Source organism: Indicator indicator, chromosome 35 (genome assembly GCF_027791375.1).
Source record: "Indicator indicator isolate 239-I01 chromosome 35, UM_Iind_1.1, whole genome shotgun sequence".
Lineage (NCBI taxonomy): Eukaryota > Metazoa > Chordata > Aves > Piciformes > Indicatoridae > Indicator > Indicator indicator.
Window position 1 is genome coordinate 2,572,162 of NC_072044.1, and position 25,794 is coordinate 2,597,955.

A 25,794-nucleotide genomic window follows, 5' to 3' on the forward strand; every position below is an offset into this window, starting at 1 on the left:
GGTAGGTAGGAATTGGTCTCTTCTCTCCAATGATAGAACAAGAGGAAATGGCCTGGAATTGCACCTGGGGTGGCTTAGGATGGATCTTAGGGAAAATTTCTTTGCTGCAAGAGTGGTCAGGCATTGGAGTCACCATTCCCTGGATGTGTTGAAGAAATATGTGGCCATGGCACTTTGGGACATGGTTTAGTGGCCACAGTGGTGTTGGGGTGGATGGTTGGACTTGAGCATCCTGGAGGTCTTTCAGAAGGAAAACACTTCTATGATTCTATGACCTGCTTCTCTCAGACCTGAGTGCTTGGGCTCAGCATCTGAAATGCTTCCTGCAGCCCACAGCAGGCAGGGAGCAGAGCTCTGCAGAGCTTCCATGGCTGCCAGCTCCCTCTAATGAAGGATGCAAATGGGCTGTGAGGGAGAAGGTGCCAGTGAAAGGAAAAGAAGCTCATGAAAGGCAGCACAGACAAGGGAGGGAGAAATTATTCACCTAGCCCTAAAGTTTACTTCTAAGAGCCCTTTATTTTATTATTTTTCCTCAATTTCATATATTTCCCTTGATCATTCAAGAGAAAAGATCTGGCCATAGACAGATCTCCAAAGAGATGATGATTTTTTTTTCTCCCCCAGCATTGCTGTTGCTGTAGTCCTTGATCTCTTCAGACAGGGAATGTTTAATTGGTGCACTGGTGAAATAAAATGTTTAAATAGATTGAATGGCAGACTTTTTCCCTCTGTTGTGACATTAATCCCCCAATATTCCTGGGCCCCTCACTGGGTATTGAGGCAAAGAAAGGAACCAGAGGAGGTCCCTCTCTATCCATCTGCCTGTGATGTGAAAACTCCCTGGATGCACTTTACCATACAGGATCCAACACATCCTTTGAGCCAAGGACCTTTTGCAATGATCACTCACACACAGAAAATAAATCACTCTGATACAGCTTCCCTGACTCAGGGCAGACTTCTCCCTGCACAGAGACATGATGGGGGGAAGGCAGAAGAGGGGAGCACTGGGTTGTGCTTGGTCCCTGGCCAGCCAGGTCCTCAGCAAAACATCTCCTTGGAGGTAGGAGCAGGTTGTGGATGCCCCCTCCCTGGAGGTGCTCAAGGCAGGCTGGATGAGGCCTTGAGCAACCTGGGCTGATGCGAGGTGTCCCTGTCCATGGCAGGGGATTGGAACTGGATGATCTTCAAAGTCCCCTCCAACCCAAACTGTTCTATGAATCTATGCATTTGATTTAATTTCTCTTTCCCTTGGCCATCTTTGGACTTCCAGTGAGTCCATGAACCTGTGTGTTCCTCACACAGCTCTGCCCAGTGCATGTCCCCTAAAGCACAGAGACAGCTAGGAGGAGACTGGGGACATGCAGAGCAGATGCAAAGGTGTCCTGCTAAGTTAGGAGGCAAATTAAAAGGCTCTTGGAATCTGTTTGTTTGTTGATTGGATTTTTTTTCCTTTGTATATTTGGGGTTTTTTCTTTTGTTGGTTGGTTTGTGTGGTGTCTGTATGTGTTTATTTGTTGAGGGGGTTGTATTTCTGTGTTTATTTGTTGAGGGGGTTGTATTTCTTTGGGTTTTTGGTTGGTTGTTTGGATTTTGGTTGGTAGTTTGGGTTTTGGTTGGTGGTTTGGGTTTGGGTTTTGGTTGGTGGTTTGGGTTTGAGTTTTGGTTGGTAGTTTGGGTTTTCGTTGGTTGGTTGAATTTTGGTTGGTGGTTTGGGTTTTGCTTGGTTGTTTGGATTTTGTTTGGTTGGTTGGGTTTTTGGTTGGTTGTTTGGATTTTGGTTGGTGGTTTGGGTTTTGGCTGGTTGTTTGGGTTTTGGTTGGTTGTTTGGGTTTTGGTTGGTGGTTTGGGTTTTGGTTGGTGGTTTGGGTTTTGGTTGGTTGTTTGGGTTTTGGTTGGGTTTTGGTTGGTTGTTTGGGTTTTGGTTGGGTTTTGGTTGGTTGTTTGGGTTTTGGTTGGGTTTTGGTTGGTTGTTTGGATTTTGGTTGGTTGGGTTTCGGTTGGTGTTTGGGTTTTGTTGGTTGGTTGGTTTTGGTTGGTTGGTTGGGTTTTGTTGTGGTTTGGTTTTGGTTGGTTGTTGGGTTTTGGTTGGTGTTTGGTTTTGGTTGTTTGGGTTTTGGTTGTGTTGTTTGGTTTTGTTGTGGTTTGGTTTTGTTGGTGTTGGGTTTTGGTTGGTGGTTTTGGTTTTGGTTGGTTGTTTGGTTTGGTTGTTTGGTTTTGGTTGGTGGTTTGGGTTTTGGTTGTGTTTGGGTTTTGGTTGGTTGTTTGGATTTTGGTTGGTTGTTTGGGTTCTGGTTGTTTGGGTTTTGGTTGTTTGGGTTTTGGTTGGTGGTTTGGGTTTGGGTTTTGGTTGGTTGTTTGGATTTCGGTTGGTTGTTTGGTTTCTGGTTGTTTGGGTTTTGGTTGGTGGTTTGGGTTTTGGTTGGTTGTTTGGATTTTGGTTGGTTGTTTGGGTTCTGGTTGTTTGGGTTTTGGTTGGTGGTTTGGGTTTGGGTTTTGGTTGGTTGTTTGGGTTTTGGTTGGTTGTTTGGATTTTGGTTGGTTGGTTGGGTTTTGGTTGGTTGTTTGGGTTTTGGTTGGTGGTTTGGGTTTGGGTTTTGGTTGGTTGTTTGGGTTTTGGTTGGTTGGTTGGATTTTGGTTGGTGGTTTGGGTTTTGGTTGGTGGTTTGGGTTTTGGTTGGTGGTTTGGGTTTTGGTTGGTGGTTTGGGTTTTGGTTGGTTGTTTGGGTTCTGGTTGGTTGGGTTTTGGTTGGTGGTTTGGGTTTTGGTTGGTTGGTTGGATTTTGGTTGGTTGGTTGGGTTTTGGTTGGTGGTTTGGGTTTTGGTTGGTGGTTTGGGTTTTGGTTGGTTGTTTGGGTTCTGGTTGTTTGAGTTTTGGTTGGTGGTTTGGGTTTTCCTTTGGCAGTCTCTGCAGCTTGGGCTTGTTTCTAGCTTGATAATAATGTTTAAATCAACCTGTGCCTGTTCTGCCTTTCTGGCTTCAGCTGAGCTCCCTGGGGAGAAAGGAGGTTCTATAAACTTCTGAGTTTGCATTTGACTGTGACCATCTCCCTCCCCTCCCTCTCTTGAAGAAAACCTCCTAAGAAATCCTGAAAAAGACTCTGAAATGATAAGCAGACTCCAGGCTCCATGTTGCTCAGTCACAAAACCCCTTTGCAGAATTCTCAGCAGCAGATTAAGACTCAGAAACCCACAAATCAAAGGATTTCCAGCTCCACCTCCCTCCCACCCATTACGCAGGGAAAGAAAGAAAAAAAAAAGAACAACAAAAAAAATCCCAATCTCCTCAGACAAGAGGGAGAAAGGAGATGGAATTAGGCTTTAAAATCATTTAGTTTTGCCTTTTTCATTTAGTTTTGCCTTGTCAGTGATGCACACTGCCTGCAGGAAAGGAAAAAAAAAAAGTTAAAAAGCTTCTTGTAGAAGAAAAAAAAGGCAGAGCCACGGCATGTGGGATGATACTCTGCCTGCTTCATGTTCATTAGGACAAGGAGGCTGAAATACTCCTTTCTTTCTGATGAAGGGTCTAAAGATTTCCAATGGACACCCTGCACTGAGCCTGCTGGGGAGATTTATTGCATAAAAAGCAGCTTGTTAAATGACAGTGACCACCTTGCAGGCTTCCCAAAGTGGGGGGTCAGGCTTTTCTCCCTAGGAACAAGTGATAGGGCAAGAGGAAATGGCCTCAAGTTGCAGCAGGGCAGGGTTAGGTTGGATATTAGATGAGATTTCTTCACTGAAAGAGTTCTCAGAGGCTGGAACAGGCTGCCCAGGGATGTGGTTGAATCCCCAGCCCTGAAGGTGTTGAAAAGAAGCAGGGAAGTGTGTGCTGGGGGACGTGGTTTAGTCCCAGCCTTGGTAGAGTTAAATAGTTGGACCCAATGATCTTAAAGGGCTTATCCAACCCAATCCATTCTATGATTCTAAGTAGTAACTAAGTTGAAGCTAACTGAGCTGCACCTAGGGAGGAATAACCTCATGTGTCAGTACACTTTAGGGGCTGACCTGCTGCAAAGCAGCTCTTTGGAAAATGACCTTGGAATTCTGGTGGACAACAGGATGACCATGAGCCAGCAATGTGCCCTTGTGGCCAAGAAGGCCAATGGCATCCTGAGATGCATCAACAGTGTGCCAGCAGCTTGAGGGAGGTTCTCCTTCTACTCTGCCTGGGTGAGGTCCCATCTGTAGTACTGGGCCCAGTTTTGGGCTCCACAGTTCAAGAGGGGCAGGAAACTACTGGGGAGAGACCAGCAGGGGCTATGAGGATGGTTAAGAGACTGGAACATCTCTGATGAGGACAGGCTGAGAGACTTGGGGCTGCTCAGCCTGGAGAAGATAAAACTGAAGGGGGATCTTACTAATGCTGATCAATACTTAAAGGCTGGGTGTCAGGAGGATGGGGCCAGGCTTTTTTTCAGGGGTGCCCAGGGACAGGACAAGATGCAGTGGGCACAGACTTGAACACAGGACCCACCTCACTCCAACCTCCTTTCAGGGAGTCGTAGAGAGCAATGAGGTCTCACTCAGCCTCTTCTTTTCCACACTGCACACCCCCAGTTCCCTCAGCTGCTCCTCACCAGCCCTGTTCTCCAGACCCTTCAGCAGCTTTATTGCCCTTCTCTGGACAGACTCCAGCACCTCAAAGTCCTTCTTGGAGTGAGAAGCCCTGAAACTGAGCCCAGGATTTGAGATGCAGCCTCACCAGTGGTTAGTACAGAGAAACAATCACTTCCCTCCTCCTGCTGGCCACACTATTGCTGCTCCAGGCCAGGATGCTGGTGACCTTCTTGGCCACCTGAGCACACTGCTGGCTCCTGTTCAGCCAGCTGCAACCAGAAGCAGCTGTGCAGGGTTGTACAGGGGGGGTGTGCTCTTCCTTGCACACACACCTGTGTGTGCTCTTCCCTGCACCATCTCCTTGATTCCAGCTGAGGCAATTGGTAGCTGCAGGAAGACAATTAGAAATGGCACATTGTCTGCACCTCCACTTTCTGACACCACCTCAGCACAGCCCTTGTTGGCAATTGTGTTTCTGACAGTAACAAGACACTCTGGAAGTGGGGATTGGGAGCCTTTCTGTTCTGCTGCCATTGCACTTAATGAAAGTAGAGTTGGGTTTAGAAAGAACATAAAAAAAAAAGGGGGGGGGGGGGAAGCCAACAAAACCCCAACCTTTCTGAGTTAATTTCAGCTCAGTTCAAACCAGAGGCAGCAACCCAAGCTCAGAGTGATGACAAAATCACCAGAAGCAGAAATCCAAGCTCACACTGATGAGAAAATCTGAGGAGAGGGAAGGATAAAGTGAGTTGGGGAAAGAAAAATCCTTTTCATTTTCCAAGATATTATGAACAGCATAGAAGGGGGGTTGGGGGTTGGGGGGGAATTACTTGACAAGATTCTTCTAAAGAGGAAGAATAACACAAAGTGCTGGTTAAATTCCCATTGATCTTTCACTCAGCTTCCCATAGACATGTGGGTTGGACTATTTGATATTTCCTTTCACTGTCACAGGTAATAAGGGAGTGGAAACAATCATTCCTAAATAACTGCCTATGATTCCTCTATTGTAGTGATTAGTGCTGAATAATTATTAGCTCTGCTGAATATTGCATGGATAAGAGACGATGGGAGCAGCTAGGAGCTGTCAGCCGCTGGCATCAGAGCTATCGACTGCCGATGCTCCTCAGGAGCCTGTCCCCTGCCTGTGGCTGGTGCCTGTGGCTGGTGCCCATAGGTGGTGCTCTTCCCCTCGTACAGCTTCTCTCAGCCACTAGTCCTGGGCTGTGCTTTCCCCGAGCGCAGTGGTTTGTCAGAAATGGTAAAGGGAGAGGGAAGAAACAACAGCAAGGGAAAAAGAAGGGGGGGAAAGAAAAAGAGCAACGGGATCTTTCTGTTTTCTGCCTGCAAACTCTTCCAGGTGCAGTTCGTTTTTCAGTGAGGTTGATGAAGGGACTGGAACAGCTGCCTGAGGATGAAAGGCTGAGACTTGGGGCTGTTCAGTCTGGAAAAGATGAGGCTGAGAGGGGATGGTATTCATGTTCAGAAATAGCTGAATGTCAGGAAGAAGGGGCCAGGCTCTTTGCAGTGGTGCCCAGGGACAGGACAAGGCAATTGGATACAAACTGGAACCCAGGAGGTTCCACCTCCACATGAGGAAAAACTCCTTTGCTGTGACAGTGCAGGAACCCTGGAGCAGGCTGCCCAGAGAGGTTGTGGAGTCTCCTTCTCTGGAGACTTTCATGACCTATCTGGATGTGTCCCTGTGTGACCTGCCCTAGGTGACACTGCTCTAGCAGGGGGGACTCAATGATCTCCAAAGGTCCTTTCCAACCCCTACCGTTTTATGATTCTGTGATCTTCTCCTGCTTCAGAAATGAGGGAAGAGCAGAATCTATTTAACTACCCTGGGATTTCACAGAGTGAGAGCTGACATCAGGTCCTGATGCCCCTGCAGGCACAGAACGAAGTGCCAAAGGTGATGGATGAAGCCATATTCTCCAGGACTTTCAGGAAATCTGAGGAGTTGGGTGCTGGGAGGGATGAAAGGTTCCTTGCTGCACACAGCTCACACAGATTCATAACCCCTGAGCTCTGAAGCAAGGGAGTTTATCAAAGATGAGGACAGAGAGAAATTGTGAATACACAGGCTAGAAGCAGAGGCCAATCCTTCACCCATGCCCTGCTTCACCAGCTGCTTAAAGACCACTTTGTCATCTGGGGGCCAGATCCTGCCCTGCTGAGAAAAAGCACTGGGTGGAACTGCCTGTGCCAGAGGAAACAGGGATGAGAAGTTGTGTGCCAGGAATCATGGAGCTCTTGGTTTGCTTCATGGCACAGCTCAGAGCTCTATGAGGAACAGGCTGAGGCATTCTTCACCCACCCTCATGGTGCCCATGGTTTGGCAAAGCCAGGGGTGGGAGTTTTGGTGATGTTGGTGTTGAGACTGTTAGTGCCCAGGTGGATCCCATTGTGGTCCAAGTGTCCTTCTGTTCCCCAGCACCATGTACTTAGATGCACAGGGGGATGGGGGATGTTGGGTGTGGTGCTGGCTAATCTTTAAAGCACAGAGAGAAGTCATCAGCCCAGCAGCAGATCCATTACCTGAGCCAGGCCAAGTTGATTCCCCAGAAAGGGAGGGGTTGGAAGGGAGCTCTGGAGCTCACCCAGTCCAACCCCTCTGCCAAAATAGGTTCAACCTAAAGAAGGTCACACAGGAGCACATCCAGGTGGGTTTTGATATATCTCAAGAGATGGAGACTCCATCACCTCTCTGGGCAGACTCCTCCAGGGCTCCCACACCCTTAAATTAAACAAGTTCCTCCTCATGCTTAGATGGACCTTGTGATGTTCCAGTTTGTGCCCATTACCACCCCTTGTCCTGGTTGGTTACCCCACCTGTTTTTTTTTGTTTTGCTCCCCACATGCTGGAGGAGGCCTTTGCTCACACCCCCCTGTACAAGCTGCTCCCAAGCAGAACTCTGCTGGAATGAGCTGGATTCAGGCTCTGTACGGGAACAGAACTGACCATCAATGAATAATAAACAGGAGACAGGATGCAGAGGGTCTTGCAAAGAGAGAAGTGGTTGTGGAGACCTCTGACCTGCCTTGCAGGGCTCTCTGCAGAAGGGGAAATGTGTGAGTTGGCTGCACGTTGCCCAGGAATGGTTTGGGATAGGATTTGGTGCTGGTGGCTCTGGGCATGTGACATAGTAGCTGTGTTTAGGGACAGAACAGTGAGAGAGGAGCTTGCTGAGGAGCCAATGCTGCCATCCACTGAGTGTCTTCTGTTTCCTCTCCTGAGCTAAGCAGCTGCAACCTGTGCATCTTCCCAGGATGTCAGCTCTGCAGCTCTGGAGCTGCCAGTGAAGTCGAGGGGACCCTTCTCAGGGGCAGGGTGGGTGCTTGGCTGTGATGTGTAGGGGGTACAGCTGTGCTTCACAGATGGTCATGCACTGTTGGCAAGGAAATGCTTTCCTGAAGGCTGGGGAATGTGGTCAAGATGGGGACAGAGGCAGACAAGCTGACCTGTCATTTTCTCCCCAGAGAGGGGCAGAGCTGGATCTGCTTTGCAGTCCTCTCAGGATCCAGACCTGCATGGTGGGATGTGAAGGCATTCCCACCCTGTGGAACCTGCACAGAAGCCTCCTGAACCCTGTAATGGGGCAAGCAGAAAAGCTAACACCAGCTGAGTTCTTTCCTTTCCCCCCCCAAAAAAACCCAAAAAACCAACAACCCACTACTGAAAGATCTTGCTGACACACACCAGGCACTGTCAGGTGTGTCCCTCCATAAGGTCATAAAATCAGAATCACAGAGTGGTGAGGGTTGGAAGGGACCTCTGAAGATCATCTCATCCAACCCCCCTGCTAGAGCAGGCTCACCTATGGCAGGTCACACAGGGACATGAAGGTTGGTGTTTTAGCAGCACAGGTAAAGCTTTTGTGCTGCTGCATGTGACATAGCCTTGGGAGAAAAAATGGATTGTCACCTCCATTCCATAGATAGGGAAACTGAGGAACAGCCCTGGTGAAGGGTTTGGAGATCAGGTCTTGTGAAGAACAGCCTAGGGACCTGGGATTGTTTAGTCTGGAGAAAAGGAGATTTATTGCTCTCTACAACTCCCTGAAAGGAGGTTGGAGCCAGATAGAAGTTGGTCTCTTCTCCCAAGTGATAGAATGAGAGGAAATGGCCTCAAGCTGCACCAGGTGAGGTTTGGGTTGGAAATTAGGAACAATTTCTTGACTGGAGGAGTGGTCAGGCATTGGAATAGGCTGCCCAGGGAGGTGGTGGAGTCACCATCCCTGGAGGTGCCTAAGAGGCAGAGCTGTGGTGCCGAGGACATGGTGGAATGGCCGTGGTGGTGTTGGTCTTGCTGATCTTGAGGGTCTTTTGCAACCGAAGTGATTCTACGATTCAAGCATCACACTCCCTACCAGAAGTGGGATCGAGGGGTGTACAGGAGGTGAGAACTGGGAACAGAAACCAGCAGCTTTCACTCCCCCCCACTCCCAGAGCTGCTGGGCAGCTGTGACCCGAGCGATGTGGGAGCAGCCTGAACGTGCTGCAGGTGTGCCGGTGTCGGGGATGCGGAGCCGTTCGGGGTGAGCCAGCCCCGCTCCGGGCTTTGTTTCGGTGCCAGGGAAGAGCACGGCGGGGGCGGGAGGATGCGGTTCCCCGCACCGTTATCCCCGCTGCCAGGCGCCGAGGCTGGCGAAGGGTTAACGGCGGAGAGTGGGGGCGGCGCGGGGGCGGGGAGCGGAGCCGGGAGCGCGCCCGGGCTCGGGGCTCGGCGGGGAGCCGGGAGCGCGCCCGGGTTCGGCGGCGGGCGGATGCCGGGGAAGGCGGAGGGGAGCCGGGGCTCGCCGCCGTACTCGGGCTGCGGAGGGATGAGGGGCCGGCGGAGCTGAACTGAGCCGAGCCGAGGGAGGCAGAGGAGTAACGGGAGCCCGGCCCTGGATCTCCATGGTGTCGGGAGCCGGCTGGATTCCCCCGCCGTGAGCCGGCACCCGAGGAGGCGGGCGGCACCGGAGCGGCGAGGGCTGGTGAGTGCCTGGGGCTGGTCAGAGACTCCTGCCCGCCGGTATCTCCCCGGGGGCACAGGGCATCTCCCCAGGGTACAGGACATCCCTGGGGAGTACGGGACATGCCCGGGGCTGGGGTTCGGGCTTTCCTGGGCATCCCTCTCGCCACGGTGCTGCCGGTGGGAGGGTGCAGAGAGAGGGTTCGGGTTCGTCTCCCCGCGGTCGCTGCAGACGGGTGGCACCAGGGGCTGCAGACCGCGGGCGGTGCTCGGTGATACCGGCACTGCCGCCGCCGTGCCCGAGGAACCTGCCCGGGAGCGGTACCAGGATGCTGCCCGGAGGGCACCAGGGATGCCGTTGGAGTTGCCCGGTGCTGCCCATCTTCCCCCTCCACCCCTGTGCTTTCCCCGCTCCGTTCCCCGTTACGCACGGGTGTATCTTCGCGTTAGTTCTGCTGCCGGTTGCTTCTGCACGGTCACGGTCTGGAGCTGTCAATGCACCAGAATAAACTCATTGCCATCAAAAGTTGCTGCTGGCAGAAAGCATCCCTATCTTGGGGGGGGGTGGGGTGGGGTGGGAAAAATCCCTGTTAGAAGTTCTCTAAATCCTCCCCAAGACCCTTTTGGGAAGGTGATGGTGGGAGGGATGCTCCATCAAGAAAATCCTCGCTTTGCTGCGATGGTCCAGGGCTCGTCGAGCCCCGTGGATCTTTGGCTGGGATGCTGATCCCATTAAAAAGCTGCTCAGGATGCGAGGACCACGCTGTCCTCTCTTAGTGTGACCTCCGTTTAACCTGCCACGGTCAGGCTTTGTCTCTATTCAAGCCATGGCCAATACTTTGCACGTTCCTGGAGGTGAAGTGAATGATGTTCAATTAATCTGTGTTCCAAAGGGTATCAGAAAGTCAATAGGTTAATATTAAGTGAGGTGAATAGTAAGTGGTGGAGGGGAAAAAAACCTGTACAGCAGTGACCTACAGTTCAAGATACTGGCTTGGGGGTGAGGGAATGTGAAGTTAGCAGAGGACCACGATGTAAAAACCCACTGCTGAGAGGCTTTTCCCTCAGATCTGCTGAGCACTTGATGCTTCACTGGTGGCTTGAATGTGTGTAATGGGTCGCAGCTGAATCGGGGAGCTGCTCTGGTCTCTTTCTCTGGATGGCTTCGTTGATAGGGTGTCTAAAAGTTAACCCAAATGACCTACTTTACAGCTGAAAGACAGATGCCTCGGAAGAAATCTGTGCTATCTTCAGAACAGATGTTGAGCTTTTTTTGCCTTTAACACTGAGCTGTTAGATCCTTTAAAATGTGATTTTTTTTTTTTTCTCCTCCTCTTTTTTTTCTTTATTGCTGTCCTTTGGCCGTTTGTTGTCACTTTGAGGCCCCCTCAAAGCACAAATGGGATATTTTGGGGTGGTGCAGGGAACCAGATCAAATAGCTTTGATGGAAGAAACTTGGTGCAAGCACGGAGTAAGGTGAAGGTACTACTGCTGTTGTGAAATGGCTTATCTAGCAAACCAGTCATCTCTCTCAACTCTTCCAACCACCTTCCTGGTGCTTGTTGCAAGAAGATACAGTAACCCAATTTACTCCTCATTGTCTTTTATAGTGTTGTTTGATGTAATTAATCACGGAGTTTCACACCCCCCCACCCCCCTCCGCCCCCGGCTTGGAACAAGTTTGTGCAGTGGAAGCAGGTAGCAGATGCTTCAGAAGATCTGCTGGAGGAAACACCTTCTCCTGGTGCTTGGGCTTGCTCTTTGTGTTAACCCTGAGCTTCTCCTGGCTCTCAGTGGGAAGCAGCTCAGGCTGGGGGGAAGGCAGACCCAGGCTGGCTGGGGGAGCTGGGAGAGGGCAGACCCGGGCTGGCTGGGGGAGCTGGGAGAGGGCAGACCCGGGCTGGCTGGGGGAGCTGGGAGAAGGCAGACCCGGGCTGGCTGGGGGAGCCTGGAGAAGAGGTGGTTGCTACTGCCCTGTGCTCTTTAACTCTCTTCAGCAAATTGCATTAGTATGTGACAAATTGGCTTGCAAAGCAGCTAAATGGAAATGACATTTGGAGCGGTTTGCTGGGCAGACCCCGTGGTAGCTCAGGAAATGTGATTTGCAGTATCTTCCTGAGACCTCTAATTTAACTATGCTGTAGGGCTTTCCAGAACTTACTTCAGGAACTCCTGTTGCAGCTAAACAGGAGAGTCTAGAATGTGCCTTGGAATAATTGCCCAAAAGCTTGGGCAGGTGTGGATGCAAACTGTCTCATGCTGTAGGCAGCTTCTGTGAGGAGGAAGAGTTATCAAATGTTGGAATGGTCTGCCCAGGGCAGCAGTGGAGTCACCATGCCTGCAGGTGTTTGAACAGCATGTAGACCTGGTGCTTAGGGACATGGTTTAGTGGTGATCTTGCAGTGCTGGGTCGAGGGTTGGACTTGGATGATCTTGAAGAGCTCTTGAGCTGAGTTGAACTGAGAGAGAAAGCAAAAGCTAACAGAGATACTGCATGGGGCATGTGGCAGGAAGGCTTAAGGTGGAAAGCTGTGCTTGCTGCCTGGTGTCAGCGTGATGCTTTCCTGTGGGAGCCAGGCTCTTGGGGGTACATTTGTTGAGCTGAGGCAGTTTTGGTGGCTCTGAGAGGAGCAGCCCCTGCTGTCTTGCAGCAGGAGAGTGTCAGAGGTACCTTTGTTGAGGCTGAGGCAGTTTTGGTGGTTCTCAGAGGAGCAGCCCCTGCTGTCTTGCAGCAGGAGAGTGTCAGAGGTACCTTTGTTGAGGCTGAGGCAGTTTTGGTGGCTCTCAGAGGAGCACTCCCTGCTGTCTTGCAGCAGGAGAACGTCCACCTGCTTCTCTCATCCCGCGTCTACGCCTCTGTTTGAACATGGCAGCGATCAAACTGTTTTAATTGGCCCCTCTGCAGTTTGAACAATAAATATGTAATGGGAGGGGGGAGGTGTGTGTGTGTCCCTCCTCATGCACACGGTGTTGGGGCTGTCATTTTTGATGGGGGAAGCGTGTGCTCTCTGCTCACCTCGTCCCTGCACGCTCGCTTCCAGCCCGGCTGAAAATTGCTCTCCCCCATCTGTGTTTGGCATCCTTAAAAAGAAGAAGAAGGGGAAAAAAAACCCAGTAATAAAGAAGGAAAAAAAAAAAAAAAAAAGATGAACCTGAGCATGCAGTGCTCCTGAGACAGGCCCCTTCACATTTCTAAACACTCTTGATTATTCAGCTAATCTTTATTTCATGGGCCCGTTACAAGAAACACAAACGGGGGAGAAAGTAGAAGGCGGTGACACATTTAAAATACACAAGAAAAGTGCTGGCAGGAATATAATCGTTTTTATTCCAGCCCTATGAAATATTTATAGGCCTAAGTTGTGGCAAGATTCTCTGCCCCAGCCCACCCCCAACCCCTTTCCTCTCACCTTTCACAGAATCCCAGAATGCCAGGTTGGAAGGGATCCCAAGGATCATCTGGGCCAACCTTTTGAGGTGGTGGTGGAACTGAAATGAGCTGGCCCAGCACCCTGGCAAGATGAAGCTGAAAACTGTTCAATGCAGGGGAATCCAATGCTTCCCTTGGGAGATGATCCCAGTCTCATGGGGAAACATTTCCTTCTGGATTCCAATGGGGATGTCCCCAGCAGTAACTTGTCCCCATCACCCCTTGTCTTTGCCATGGGACTCCTTGTAAAAGGGAGTCTCCACCCTCCTGGCAGCCACCCTTTATGTCCTGGTGGGGTACAAGGATGGTGAGGTTCTGGAACAGATTGCCCAGAGAGATTGTGGATGCCCCCTCCCTGGAGGTGTTCCAGGCTTGAGCAACAAAGTCTAGTTGAGAGGTGCCCCTGCCTGAAGCAGGGAGGTTGGATAGATGATCTCTAAGGTCCCTTCCAACCCAAACCACTCTATGACTTTATGGTATGTGGTAATAACTCTTTCTGAAATGTTTTTTTTCCCCAGTAAAATAATAACTGGGGGAGGGGGTGGGTTGTGCTGACTGTGCTGCCAGCAGAGCTCTGCCCCCACCCTGAGCTGTCTGTGCATGCAGCTGGGTGCAGCATCTGTCTGCCCATCCCTGTGGAAGGGAAGGAAGGAAGGAGAGCAGCGTGCTGGCCAGGCTGCCCAGCTCGGGCAGGGAGTGGAGCATTGTGTTACAGTCTGTTAACTCCAAATAATTCCCAGCCTGTGAAAAGCCCCTTTTGAGGTGCTTGTGTTTTGTAGGAACCCACAGCTCCCCCAGGGCATCCTGCTATTAATTCATTAGATCTGAGAGGGTTTTTCTCTCTCTTCCCCACTCTTTTCTCTATTTTTTTTTTCCCCTATCCACTCTCCCCCACCCCCCCTCCCCCTTTTTCCTTGGCAATTCAAACAGTGATGAATGGACAAAAATCCCTCAAGGGAAACATTTTTTCACTTAGTTACAAAGATTTCATGGCTAATTAGAGTAAATGTGGTTTTTAGAGTGTTAATCTCTTAACCAGCTTGGCTAGGAGGCCACCACCACAACAGCAAAGGGGAGGGCAAGGGGGAGCTTGGGAGGGGGGGGGAAAGGTGCTACCAAGTTCTACCCAGGGCTGAGCCAGGAACACCAGTGGCTGGATCTGCTGCATCTCTGTCACCAAGAGCATCCCAAGCACAACCTCCTCAGCTGCTCTAACCGGGTGCCCACCTTCCCTCCCGGGGCATGGAGCAGGGTGAGGGCACAGCTCTGCTGTGTGAGGCTGGAAGGGCTTTTGGTCTGAGGAGGCCAGGAGCTCTTTGTCTGCAAAAGTGGTGCAGAGGGAGCCTCTGGGATGAAAAGCAAAGCAGGAACAAAAGCAGAATTGAGGGCAGTGTGTTGTCCTTGGGCAGCAGAGGCGACCGCCCGGGGCTTGTGTTCAGATTCTTTCTCTGCAGTGAAAATATGAATTTGTTTGGGTGGTTTGGTGCCAGCAAGGGAGATGGGCTGTGAATACACCTGCTGGGTGCCTCAAGCCGGGTCCACACGTGCTGCTGTGCCACCCATCACCATCACAGGGTGGCCACCATGCCTCCAGCCCACTTTCTGCAGGGTGAGGAGACACAGTCCTGGTGGCAGGTTATGGTCAGAGGTAGATGCTTTGCTGGTGGAAGTCATCCTCCCCTTTTGCTGAAGGGGATTTATCCTTCATGTCTGCTGTCTTCTTCCTCCCTCCTCCAGTCTGTGCCGCCTCCCCGACATCTGCTTTTCCAGCCTGGTTTTGTCTTCGTCCCAAATAGCTCTGGCAAAAGGGGGGGGTTGGTATTCAGTGAGCCAGCTCCGTGCTGCAGCCCACCGCCCACCCAGAGAGCTGGGGAGGAGATGGGATGCGGGCTTGAAATTCCTCCTCATCCCACTAGAGGGGATCCTCCGGATCAGCCTGGTGGAGCCCAGCTGTAGAATGAACATAAAGCCAGCAACTGGCACAGCTGAGCTGAGCTGCAACCTCTGGCTGCGGGGTGAGGATAGGTTACAGGAGCTGTGAGGGTGACCCAGAGCTTGACTCAACACAGATCTCTTCAGCCTGGAGAAGAGAAGGTTCTGGAGAGACCTTAGAGCTACATTTCAGTATCTGAAGGGGACCTACAGGAAGGTTGGGGAGGGACTGCTTAGAAGGGCTTGTAGCAATAGGATGAGAGGTGATGGATTGAAACTGGAGCGCAGGGTAGGTTTAGGTTGGACATTAGGAAGAAATTCTTCATAATGAGAGTGGTGAAACACTGGAACAGGTTGCCTGTGAGGGTCCCTTCCAACCCAATCTGTGAATCTGTGGGTGGGGGGCTTGAAGGAGGATTTGGGTGCTTTTCAGATTCCCAGCTGAGGCAGGTTGGTTGGGGCTGCCTCTCCTTGCTCCCAAGCTTGGCCTAGGTCTCCTCTGCCCACTGTGGCCCAAGCCCAAGAGCTGGGAGCTGCTGGAGAAGGGATGAGGCTGCTGCAGCAGGACCTCACTGAGGGATCACCAAGTTTACCCAACATGAGTGTAACATATGTCAGCAATGCACCTAATCTGTTCTGTGCTCTCTGCTGGGCTTGGAGGCTCAGTTCTCATCCATCTGTGCATTTAGGAGGGCCTCAGAGGTGCTGTCAGCCTGAGGCTGGGTACTGGGATGCTGGCTGCTGGGTGGAGGTGGGCTGCCAGGGCCAGGGTGCTGGGAAAGAGATGCCCTCCCCTCTGTTATCAGCTGGAGCCCATCTCATGTTTCTGGCTGTAATCGCTGCTTGTGTTTGGGTGAAATTGAACAGGGAGGTGGGGATGGGGGGGGGGGGGGGGGAAGGAAAAGAGATAAATGTATCATATTATAAAAATTTAATCCTGCTTTGCCTGGGCTAAAATTACATTCAGAGCAGGAGATAAAAGGCATGAGAGTCGTGTTATGAAAAAAAAAAAAGTCCAGATCATCTCAAAAGGCAGAGTGATAGTGAGCCTGGGAGTGCCCTGTGAGCCAGGTCACCTGCTGTGCCAGGCTCTACTGCTCTCCCTGCCTGGCACTGGGACCAATCCTGCCCCAGGACCAGCCTCGCTTAGTAGTGATCCTGCCCTGAGACCAGTCCTGCTCCAGGACCATCCCTGCCCAGCACCAATCCTGCCCCAGGGCCAGTCCTTCCCCTTGCACTGACAAAGCTTCAAACAGGGAGACACACTTGGTACCAACTCTTCACCTGGCCAAGGAGGTGGTTGTGTCCACTGGGGAAATTTTATTGCTCAGCTGATGAATGTATCTCAGCCCCCTTCACCATGTCCCTTTTCTCCTGTGGGTTCCTTAAAACCCTAGATTCACAGAATCGTTTTGGTTGGAAAAGACCTTTAAGATCATCGAGTCCAACCACTGACCTAACAGCACTACAGCCACTAAACCCTGTCCCCAGTCATCAAACCACAGTGCCAGAGGGGCAGCCCCAGTGTGTGAGGGGCTCCTGCCTGGCTGGGAATCTCCTGAAGCACAGAGGACCTGAGCCTTTGCTCCTCACAGCTCCTGCCCCAGCCATTCCCTCTGCCCCTCTGATGGGGCTGATGGCAGCGGTGGTGGGAAGAGCCCAGAGCCCACTCCCAGCCCCGTGTGGGGGTCTGAGGCTCCGGTGGACGAGCTCCTGGCTGTCTGGAGCCAGCTGCTTGTCGCGCCTGGTGTGACAGCAGCTTCCTAGGCAGGAACGTCCCTCACAGCCCTTTTCCTGCACCGCTTCCCTGCTTTATAAAAGTGAAAGGTGACGTCTGAGTAAATATTGCCCTGACCTCTCACCTCCCCCTGCCTCCCCCTGCTCCCCCCTGCCCCTCTGCTCCTTTCACCAGGCTCATTAACAGAGGCGCCGGCTGACCCGGGGCTGTGCCGGTGAGGAGGGGGCTCAGCGCCGAGCTTGGTGGTAGTCTCAGAGCTCGGTGAGGCTTTGGTGCTGGAGCCCAAGCCCAGCGCTTCATAGCTGGGAGCCGGATGGGAAGGGCAGGCTCCTTCCTGAGCACCGCCGAGGCTAAGCCTCCTGCCGGGTAAGTGGGTGTTGGGTCAGGCTCTGCTTGGCTTGGTGGGTGCTGGTGCCTCTTAAGGTGGTGCTGCTCTAGCAGAAGCCTCTGTGGGAGCAGTCCCACCAGCACAAATCCGTGTGAGCAGGGGATTTTAGGACTGTAGCATCTGCCTGAGGAGGAAAGGCTGAGAGCCCTGGGGTTGTTTAGCCTGGAGAAGAGCAGCCCCAGAGAGGATCTGATCGATGTTTATAAACATCTGGGAGGGTGGGGGGCAAGAAGGGGCCAGGCTCTTTTCAGTGGTGTCGTCTGATAGGACAAGGGGCAACAGGCACAAACTGGAACCCAGGAGGTTTCACCTCAATAGGAGGAAAAGCTTCTTTGCTGTGAGGGTGCTGGAGCCCTGGAGCAGGCTGCCCAGAGAGGAGGTGGAGTCTCCTCTGGAGACTTTCAGGACCTGTCTGGACATGTTCCTGTGACTGCCCTGGGTGACCCTGCTTTAGCAGGAGGGGTGGACTCGATGCACTCTGAAGGTCCCTTCTAACCCCTAGCATTCTATGATTCTATGAATCATCCAGAGGAGCAGGTGCAAGCAGGAGGAGCTGAACATGGGCCCAGCCTCTGCTTCTTCACGGTGCCTTGGAAGGAGCAGAAGGGCTCCCTGTGGGCTGGACCAGTGCATCCTATCTGTCATGGTCTCAGCTCAGGAGTGGGGCTCAGCAATGGAAGTGCTGGGGTGTGTAGGAAGCCCTTGGGATGCACAAGCAAATCTGACTTTGTTTTCCTAGAGAAGGGATGGTTGGGTAGGGGAATGATGGTCCTCGGAGAGGTCACTCCCTGTGTGCATCAGGGAAGGCTAAAGGAAACAGCTTCTTTTGCTTTCAGCTGCTGGCTGGCTCTGAAGAGCACTTGAAAACCAGCAGTTTTCATTCCAGTGTCAGGCTCTGCAGCCCTTTTTGCCTGCCCTGTGTCTCGGGAAGCCACAGGGTGCTGGGGAAAACAGGAAAGCTGTGGGGCAGCGCTGGGCTGCTCCTCAGGCTGACGTGTGCCGGGAAGGAAGCAGATCCACCGCGGCGGGGCCGGAGCCGCCGGCAGACCCTGACTCAGCGTGGAACAAGTTCCTCATGGTATTTCCAGGCTCTGTGAGCCTGGGAACAAATTCCTCTTGGAGAGATTTATGATGGGTTTGCCTCCCTAGCAGTTTCATGTCACTGGTAAGAGGGTCTGGAAGTGATCCCTCGTGGTGTGCTGGCGATGATGGAGGAAACCGGGCAGAAATCTGGAGGTGTGCAGGAGTTGTCCTTGGTGTTCCTGCCTTTGGCTTGTTAACCTGGGAATGAGCTTCCAAAAAGTGAGTTTGAGCTCCAAGATTTTGGTATTAATACTTTAAAACAGAGGCTTTGAGTTATTATTTGCTGGGTGTTCAGGGTTTGCTGTGTTAAGGTTTTCTTTATAGCCCAAAGTTGTTGTTTCCCACCCCAGGAGTGGGAAACTGAGCCTCTGGGAACTGGTGTGTGAGCTTTGGGATGTGGTTTCATGACCATGATGGTGTTGGGTTGATGATTGGACTTTAGGATCTTGCAGGTCATTTCCAACCAAAACAATTCAATGATGCTGTGAAAAGCAGGAGCTGTAATGATTGTGGCTGCATGACAGCAGGGTTACAACCTCCCAAGTCCCCTTGCTGAACTGAGGCTATTTCCCATTTCTTTGAGAACATCACCAAAGCAGCAGTGAGTGTCAGAGCACAGCGAGCTGGTGACTTGCCCAGGTAGCCAAAGAGGAGGATTCACATCTAGCTGGTCCATGTGAAGAGCTTTGTTCCCCCTGGCTGGGTAGATTTATTGATGTCAGAGCAGAGAAATGGTGAGTTGGCTGCTTAACAGGGATATTACAGTTCAACTCCATAAAACAAGCAGGCTGTCTCCTCTGCTCATTCATTTGCCAAGTCCCCCAAAAGTGGCAGTGACAGGAGCAGAGGATGGAGCACTGCCCTCATGATCATATTTCCTGCCTTTGCTGGTTTATGTCACAGCCCTGCAATGTTATTTAAACAAAACAACAACAAAAAAAAAACACCACTCACCCTTCGAATTTCCTTTTCATGTTTGATGGAAGTGCAAAGAGGTGGGGTGGGGAGGAAAAGGTGCCTGTGGGTTCCTAACCACCTTAATTATTCTTCTGCTGAAGGTTTGCCTTCTCACAGGTTGCTGTGAAATGCAAATCTTTGAAGATAAAACATTGGAGCTCCTGGGTGTTGAGAGAGGCTGAGGCTGGTTGGGGTGCTGAAGCTCTAACTGGTGTAGGAGCAGGCTGGGGTCCCAGCTCAGAGATTCACTGAGCTATTGCTGCTTATTCTGTGTGACTCAGGGGACTGCTGGGTGTGACTCTGCAGACTTGAAGCATCTTGCTTTACCTGGGGTTTGGTGAGGAGTGGATGTAGGTAGCATCTACTTGATCAAAATTCCCCCATGAGAGCACTGGTTTGACACATGGAGGGGGGATTGGAAGGTTGATCTGGAGATCAATCATCCAGTCCAACCTCCCTGCTAAAGCTGGGGCACCCACAGCAGCTTGCCCAGGATCACAATGCCCAGGTGGGTTTGGAATCTCTCCAGAGGAGGAGACTCCACAACCAGCCTGCACCAGGGCTCCAGCATCCCCAAAACAAAGTTCCTCCTTAAGTTCAAGTGAAACCTCCTGTGCTCTAGTTTGTACCCACTGCCCCTTGTCCTATGTTCATGGATACAACCTGTGCTCCTGCAGCTCCCCACACATTACTTCTGCTGTTGCTGCTGAGGGTAGGGCACAAGTAAGAGGGAAGATGCCCAAATCCCTTCTTTCTGTCATCCACTGGCTCTGGGAGATGTAGGGCAGCCAGAAAGGCAAAGGCTGCTCGCTGTGGTCAGGCTGCAGGGTGGTGGCTGTGGTTATTTTGGGGTACTCTGAGTTGATTTGTTGTCTGTTGAGTGCTTCCCAAAGATGCTGCTTATGTTCTTACAGGGAAGAAAAGCTCTTCTCAAAATCTGGAGTAGAAAATGGAGAGTAAGAGCTTCTGAAAATCCACCTTCATGAGAAATGTTTCTGTTTGCTCTGAACCTTCTAAAATTGGTGTCCTTTGCTGTCTGCCTCTTCCTTTGTGCAAATCCATTTAACATTATGGGGGACACCATCCATTCTGTTCCAGTGGAAAGGGCTGGATGAAAAACATCCCCAGTGAATCATCTGTTTGGCTGAGAGGTGAAGCAGCAGCAAAAGGCTCACTGCAGGACATTTCTCTCCTACTTGTAAAGTTTTCTTTGCAGTTCACAAGGAGTTAATCACAGCAGCAGTGGAGCTTTTGGCTGGACTGGCAGAGGAGGAGCCTTGTGGAGCAGGGATTGTGTTAAAGGCCCATTTGGTGGTAACAGGTTTAGACTGTCTTTAAAAATCTCATAGCAACCAAGGAGCATGGGCAAGCACTCAGGAGTTGAGTGGAAGAAAGAGGCAGGAGCCCCTTTGCTTGTCCCCTGGGATATAATAAGGTGCTGGTACAAGGACTTGCATAACTTGGCTTTTCAAGGCAGAAATTGTGTGACAGGGCAAATCTGTTCCCTTGGTTCCACCACATCGAGTTTCTACACTTGGAGGTGGCCACAACTTGTCCAGGGCTGAAGTTGAGAAGTGCTAGAACACATTCTTGGAAAGAAACAAAAGCAGAGGCTCTTTGAAGGACTTCCAAGGATGGTGTTTGGAAGAAATAAACAATCCAGTCCCTCTTGGCTTGTTGGGATAGGACAAGGGGCAGTGGCGTTGAGCTGGAATGGGGGAGATTGAGACTGGAGGTTGGGAAGAAATTCTTTCCAGTGAGGGTAGGGAGACACTGGAACAGGTTGCCCAGGGAGGTGGTGGCTGCCTCCTGCCTGGAGGTGTTCAAGGCCAGGCTGGATGAGGCCTTGAGCAACCTGGGCTGGTGGGAGGTGTCCTTGGGCATGGCAGGGGGTTGGAACTGGATGATCTTCAAGGTCCCTTATCAAAGTATTGATGAAGTCCTGCAACAAATTCAGCTGTAGCTTCCCTCCCTCCTGGATCCTGTATATCTTTATGGCATCAAGGAAATCTCATTACCAGTTCTTAACCCCTCAGTCCCTCAGTGATGCATCTGGTCGGGGGGGATGAGGTGGACTTGAGCTGTGCTGCTCACAAGTGCTGGGCTTCCACAGTGCCCCAGAGCTGCGCTGGGAGGTGGCAGTGGCAGGGGTGGGGACCACTGCTGTGCTTGGATGGGAGTGGGCCAGGGTGGGACAGCTTCTACAGAGGAGTGTTGAGTTAGAGGACGTGTGAGGAGCTCTCCAAGCAGGCAGGCTCTCTGCATTCCCGTGAAATATGGCCTCACAACTCCCTGAAGGATTTATTGTCTTCCGGACACTGCTGGATGCAGTCTGAGATGCTGGACATAGGAAGGAAGTGACTCAGTTGCTCTCCTGACAAGTGCAGCTTTGAAATTCAAAGAGGCAGGAGACAGCTGAGAGGCTCCAACTCATTCCCACTGGGATTTGGGTCCATGTGTATCTGCTACTCTTTGTGCACAGCACTTGGGGGTGGCAGCTGGGATGGGGCAAGGGATGGGAGGGAGCAGAAGGCTCTGCTGGGCAGCAGCCATGCTGTAATGCTTCAGAACCTTCTGGCATGAGGTCACCATGGGACAGCAGGTGATGGCAAGTGAAGCTGGGGGCCAGAGGAGGGGAGAGGGCTGCTGGTGAGGCTGGGCTGTGGTGGTGTGAGCAGCTGCTGGGCTCTATGCCCACCTGTCCATTGCCAATCGATTGCTGCACTGGAGGCACAGCCTGGGGGAGAACTGGCAGCAGTTCTGGGTTGTCTAAGGCATGTTCCTCACCCACAGCAGGGTGCAGAAGTGCAGTAACCCTGGTTAGAAACATTAAGGTTGGAAAAGACCTGTAAGAACATCAAGTCCAACCTATGAGTCCTACAAGCCACAACCTACAAGTAGATGAACTGCATGGAGAGCTTGGCTGCTCCAGCTCCTACATCCCATTTGCTCTTATCTCCTTCATCTCCTTTCCTCTCACCCACACTGTCTGAAGCTGGCCCCATGGTCCCTGGTGTCCCACTCTGGTCTGAAGTCTGCAGAGATTTGTGTAGATAATCATTCTGACAAGCTCAGGCTTTTGGGACCTCTCACTCACCAAGGTGCCCAGTCCTTTATTTTAGCCTTGTGCTGTACCTTCTGTCTGATGTCAGCTGTGGACATGAGCAGATGTTTTCTCCATCCTCTGATCAGCTTGGTTGGAGAGAGTGAGGTTTTCAAATGACAGAAAGATCCTTAGTGAAGGAACAGGAGTTGGTGTTAAAAATAAAGAAAACAAGACAGCTTGTTTCATCTAAACAGAAGGGTTATTAAACAGGCTTGAATTAATCAGAGATCTGCCAGAGCTCTGAAATTGAAAAGCAGGGCAGAGGAGCATGGAGCAGATGAGTGGTAAGAAGCCACTTCCTTGAGTAGACTTTGATGTCCAAACACTGTAGGAGAGGAGGTGACTGGGTTCAGTTTTGGGCCCCTCACTCCAAGGACATTGAGGTACAGAGAAGCAAAGGTGGGGAAGGGTCTGGAGAACAGGGCTGGTGAGGAGCAGCTGAGGGACCTGGGGGTGTTTAGTCTGGAGAAGAGGAGGCTGAGGGAGACCTCCTTGCTCTCTACAGCTCCCTGAAAGGAGGTTGCAGTGAGGTGGGGGCTGGGCTCTTCTCTCTAGTATCAAGTGATAGAATGAGAGAAAGTGGCCTGAAGTTGTGTCAGGGGAGGTTAAGGTTGGACATTAGGAAGAATTTCTCTCCTGCAAGAGTAGTCAGGGATTGGAACAGGCTGCCCAGGGAGGTGGTGGAGTTCCCATCCCTGGAGGTGGTCAAGAAATGTGTGGCCATGGCACTGTGGGACATGGTTTGGTGGCCATGGTGGGGTTGGGTTGATGGTTGGACTGGATGCTCTTGGAGGTCTTTTCCAGCTGAAAAAAAAAAATTGCCAGATTGAGGTAAGATGGCTCCAAGCTTCACAGTTCTTGGCTGGAGATCAGAGCACAAGTCTGGGGACACTGGGAGCACCCCCACTGCCAGCACCCAGCTGCTGTCCACATGGTTTCCAGGGGGGGTGGCTGCTTGCTGTGCTTGCTGAAGCAGCCTGGGCAGGGAATGGAGATGCTTTGCATTTCCCAGGGTCCAGGCACCTCAAAATGCTCAAAAGCTGCATCAAGGAGACCCCAGTGATGCACTTGAAAGGGCAGAGAACCATGGGTGGAGAGGCTCTGAGGGGGACAGGAGCTTCCTTGGTGTTGCTGCTCCTGCTGGTGTTTATGCAGTCCCTAGCACACACTTCCAGCAAGGCAGGCTTGGGGAGGGCTGCTTACTGCTCCCCAAAGGGTCCTCCAGTGCTGTCTGGCTCTCTCCTGCATCAACCTGCCTGCTTCAGTTCTGCTGGTAATTGAAGGGCTTTTGCAGTTGTTTTTCTGCCTTTCCAAATGCCTTGAGATCCCAAGGCAGTGCCTGGCTGATGATTTCTGCCCCTTCTGCAATGGGGATGCCAGCGTTGGGACCAGCAGCTGCAACCTGGAGAGAAGCAGGGAGCCAGCAGTGCTCAGGCACCAGGGAGGAACTTCACCCTTCTGTGTTCCTCTGCTTCTCATCCCAGTTTGGTACTGTACCACCCAGAGTGGTGGTGGGAAAGCACACTGGTGGATGACATGATGGTCTGTGGAGGTGTAGGCTCAGCTTGGAGCACAGTGATGGACAACATGATGGTCTGTGGAGGTGTAGGCTCAGCTTGGAGCACAGTGATGGACAACATGATGGCCTGTGGAGGTGTAGGCTCAGCTTGGAGCACAGTGGTGGACAACATGATGGCCTGTGGAGGTGTAGGCTCAGCTTGGAGCACAGTGGTGGACAACATGATGGCCTGTGGAGGTGTAGGCTCAGCTTGGAGCACAGTGGTGGACAACATGATGGCCTGTGGAGGTGTAGGCTCAGCTTGGAGCACAGTGGTGGACAACATGATGGCCTGTGGAGGTGTAGGCTCAGCTTGGAGCACAGTGGTGGACAACATGATGGCCTGTGGAGGTGTAGGCTCAGCTTGGAGCACAGAGATGGACAACATGATGGCCTGTGGAGGTGTAGGCTCAGCTTGGAGCACAGTGGTGGACAACATGATGGCCTGTGGAGGTGTAGGCTCAGCTTGGAGCACAGAGATGGACAACATGATGGCCTGTGGAGGTGTAGGCTCAGCTTGGAGCACAGTGGTGGACAACATGATGGCCTGTGGAGGTGTAGGCTCAGCTTGGAGCACAGTGATGGACAACATGATGGCCTGTGGAGGTGTAGGCTCAGCTTGGAGCACAGAGATGGATAACATGATGGCCTGTGGAGGTGTAGGCTCAGCTTGGAGCACAGTGATGGACAACATGATGGCCTGTGGAGGTGTAGGCTCAGCTTGGAGCACAGAGATGGATAACATGATGGCCTGTGGAGGTGTAGGCTCAGCTTGGAGCACAGTGATGGACAACATGATGGCCTGTGGAGGTGTAGGCTCAGCTTGGAGCACAGTGGTGGACAACATGATGGCCTGTGGAGGTGTAGGCTCAGCTTGGAGCACAGAGATGGACAACATGATGGCCTGTGGAGGTGTAGGCTCAGCTTGGAGCACAGTGGTGGACAACATGATGGCCTGTGGAGGTGTAGGCTCAGCTTGGAGCACAGTGATGGACAACATGATGGCCTGTGGAGGTGTAGGCTCAGCTTGGAGCACAGAGATGGATAACATGATGGCCTGTGGAGGTGTAGGCTCAGCTTGGAGCACAGTGATGGACAACATGATGGCCTGTGGAGGTGTAGGCTCAGCTTGGAGCACAGAGATGGATAACATGATGGCCTGTGGAGGTGTAGGCTCAGCTTGGAGCACAGTGATGGACAACATCATGGCCTGTGGAGGTTTAGGCTCAGCTTGGAGCACAGTGATGGACAACATCATGGCCTGTGGAGGTTTAGGCTTGGCTGGGTGGTTATTGCTCATCATCTGAACATATAATCTTGATCTGTGGTGGTGTGGAGCAGCATCACCAGTGAACACCTTCCAAATGCATGTGAACATCGTAAGGATGGGGCTGAGCTCTTTTCAGTGGTGCCCAGTGACAGGACAAGGGGCAATGGGCACAAACTGAAACCCAGGAGGTTTCACTTGAGCTTAAGGAGAAACTTCTTTTTTGTGAGGGTGCTGGAGCCCTGGAGCAGGCTGTGGAGTCTCCTTGCCTGCAAAGATTCCAAACCTGGAATCTTTGGTGATAGTGATGGCCATTGTGATGCTGGGCAAGCTGCTGGGGGAGCCTCTGCTTTAGCAGGGGGCTGACTGGATGATCTCCAGAGGTCCCTTCCAACCCTCACCACTCTGTGATTCTGCAATTCTCTGCCTGGGGAAGCATGCCTGGCTGTGCAGAGAGCTTAAATTCCAGCTCTGCTGGCTGAGTGTGCTCTGTGGCTGCACAGCTGGGGACTCAGCAGCTCAGGAGCCGCTTTAACCAAGTCCCATTTCCAGGTTTGTTTAGGTAACAGCGTGGTGGCCGCTGTGTAAATTCCTCTGCCTGCCTTGGGGAGGGCTGGGGATAACAAACCCCCCCTCCCTGAACAGGCCTGGCACAGCCCAAGGGTTTCTGTTTCAGGATTTCTGTTTAATGGAGTGGCTGGGGACCCATTTAATTTGAAGCTGGGGTTCTTCACTTGCCTGTGGTGCACTTGGAGTGAGGCCAGGAGAAGCTGCTGCTGCTTTTTCTCCTCCAGTTCGGTGGCCGCTCTCTGAT

At 51.9% G+C, this 25,794-nt stretch overlaps 1 protein-coding gene across 1 annotated transcript; it reads right to left on the bottom strand.

The window, feature by feature from the left end:
- Window positions 1–8,992: 8,992 nt before the first annotated feature.
- Window positions 8,993–24,968, bottom strand: LOC128978035 (proline-rich protein 36-like). Its single transcript, XM_054395780.1, has 4 exons — window positions 23,679–24,968; window positions 23,495–23,557; window positions 9,952–10,009; window positions 8,993–9,852 (listed from the first exon to the last, which is right to left on the bottom strand). The coding sequence occupies exons 1-4, from the start codon at window positions 24,966–24,968 to the stop codon at window positions 8,993–8,995; spliced, it is 2,271 nt and encodes a 756-aa protein (XP_054251755.1).
- Between the last annotated feature and the right edge of the window lie 826 nt (window positions 24,969–25,794).

Excerpts from the sequence above, each read along its gene's own strand:
- LOC128978035 (XM_054395780.1), bottom strand. The coding sequence starts at position 24,968 with ATGTTGTCCATCACTGTGCTCCAAGCTGAGCCTAAACCTCCACAGGCC. Across the intron at positions 23,558-23,678 it reads CCATCATGTCATCCACCAGT|GTTGCAGCTGCTGGTCCCAA; the intron begins GTGCTTTCCCAC and ends GCTTCTCTCCAG. Across the intron at positions 9,853-9,951 it reads ACTAACGCGAAGATACACCC|CATCCTGGTACCGCTCCCGG; the intron begins GTGCGTAACGGG and ends CCCTCCGGGCAG.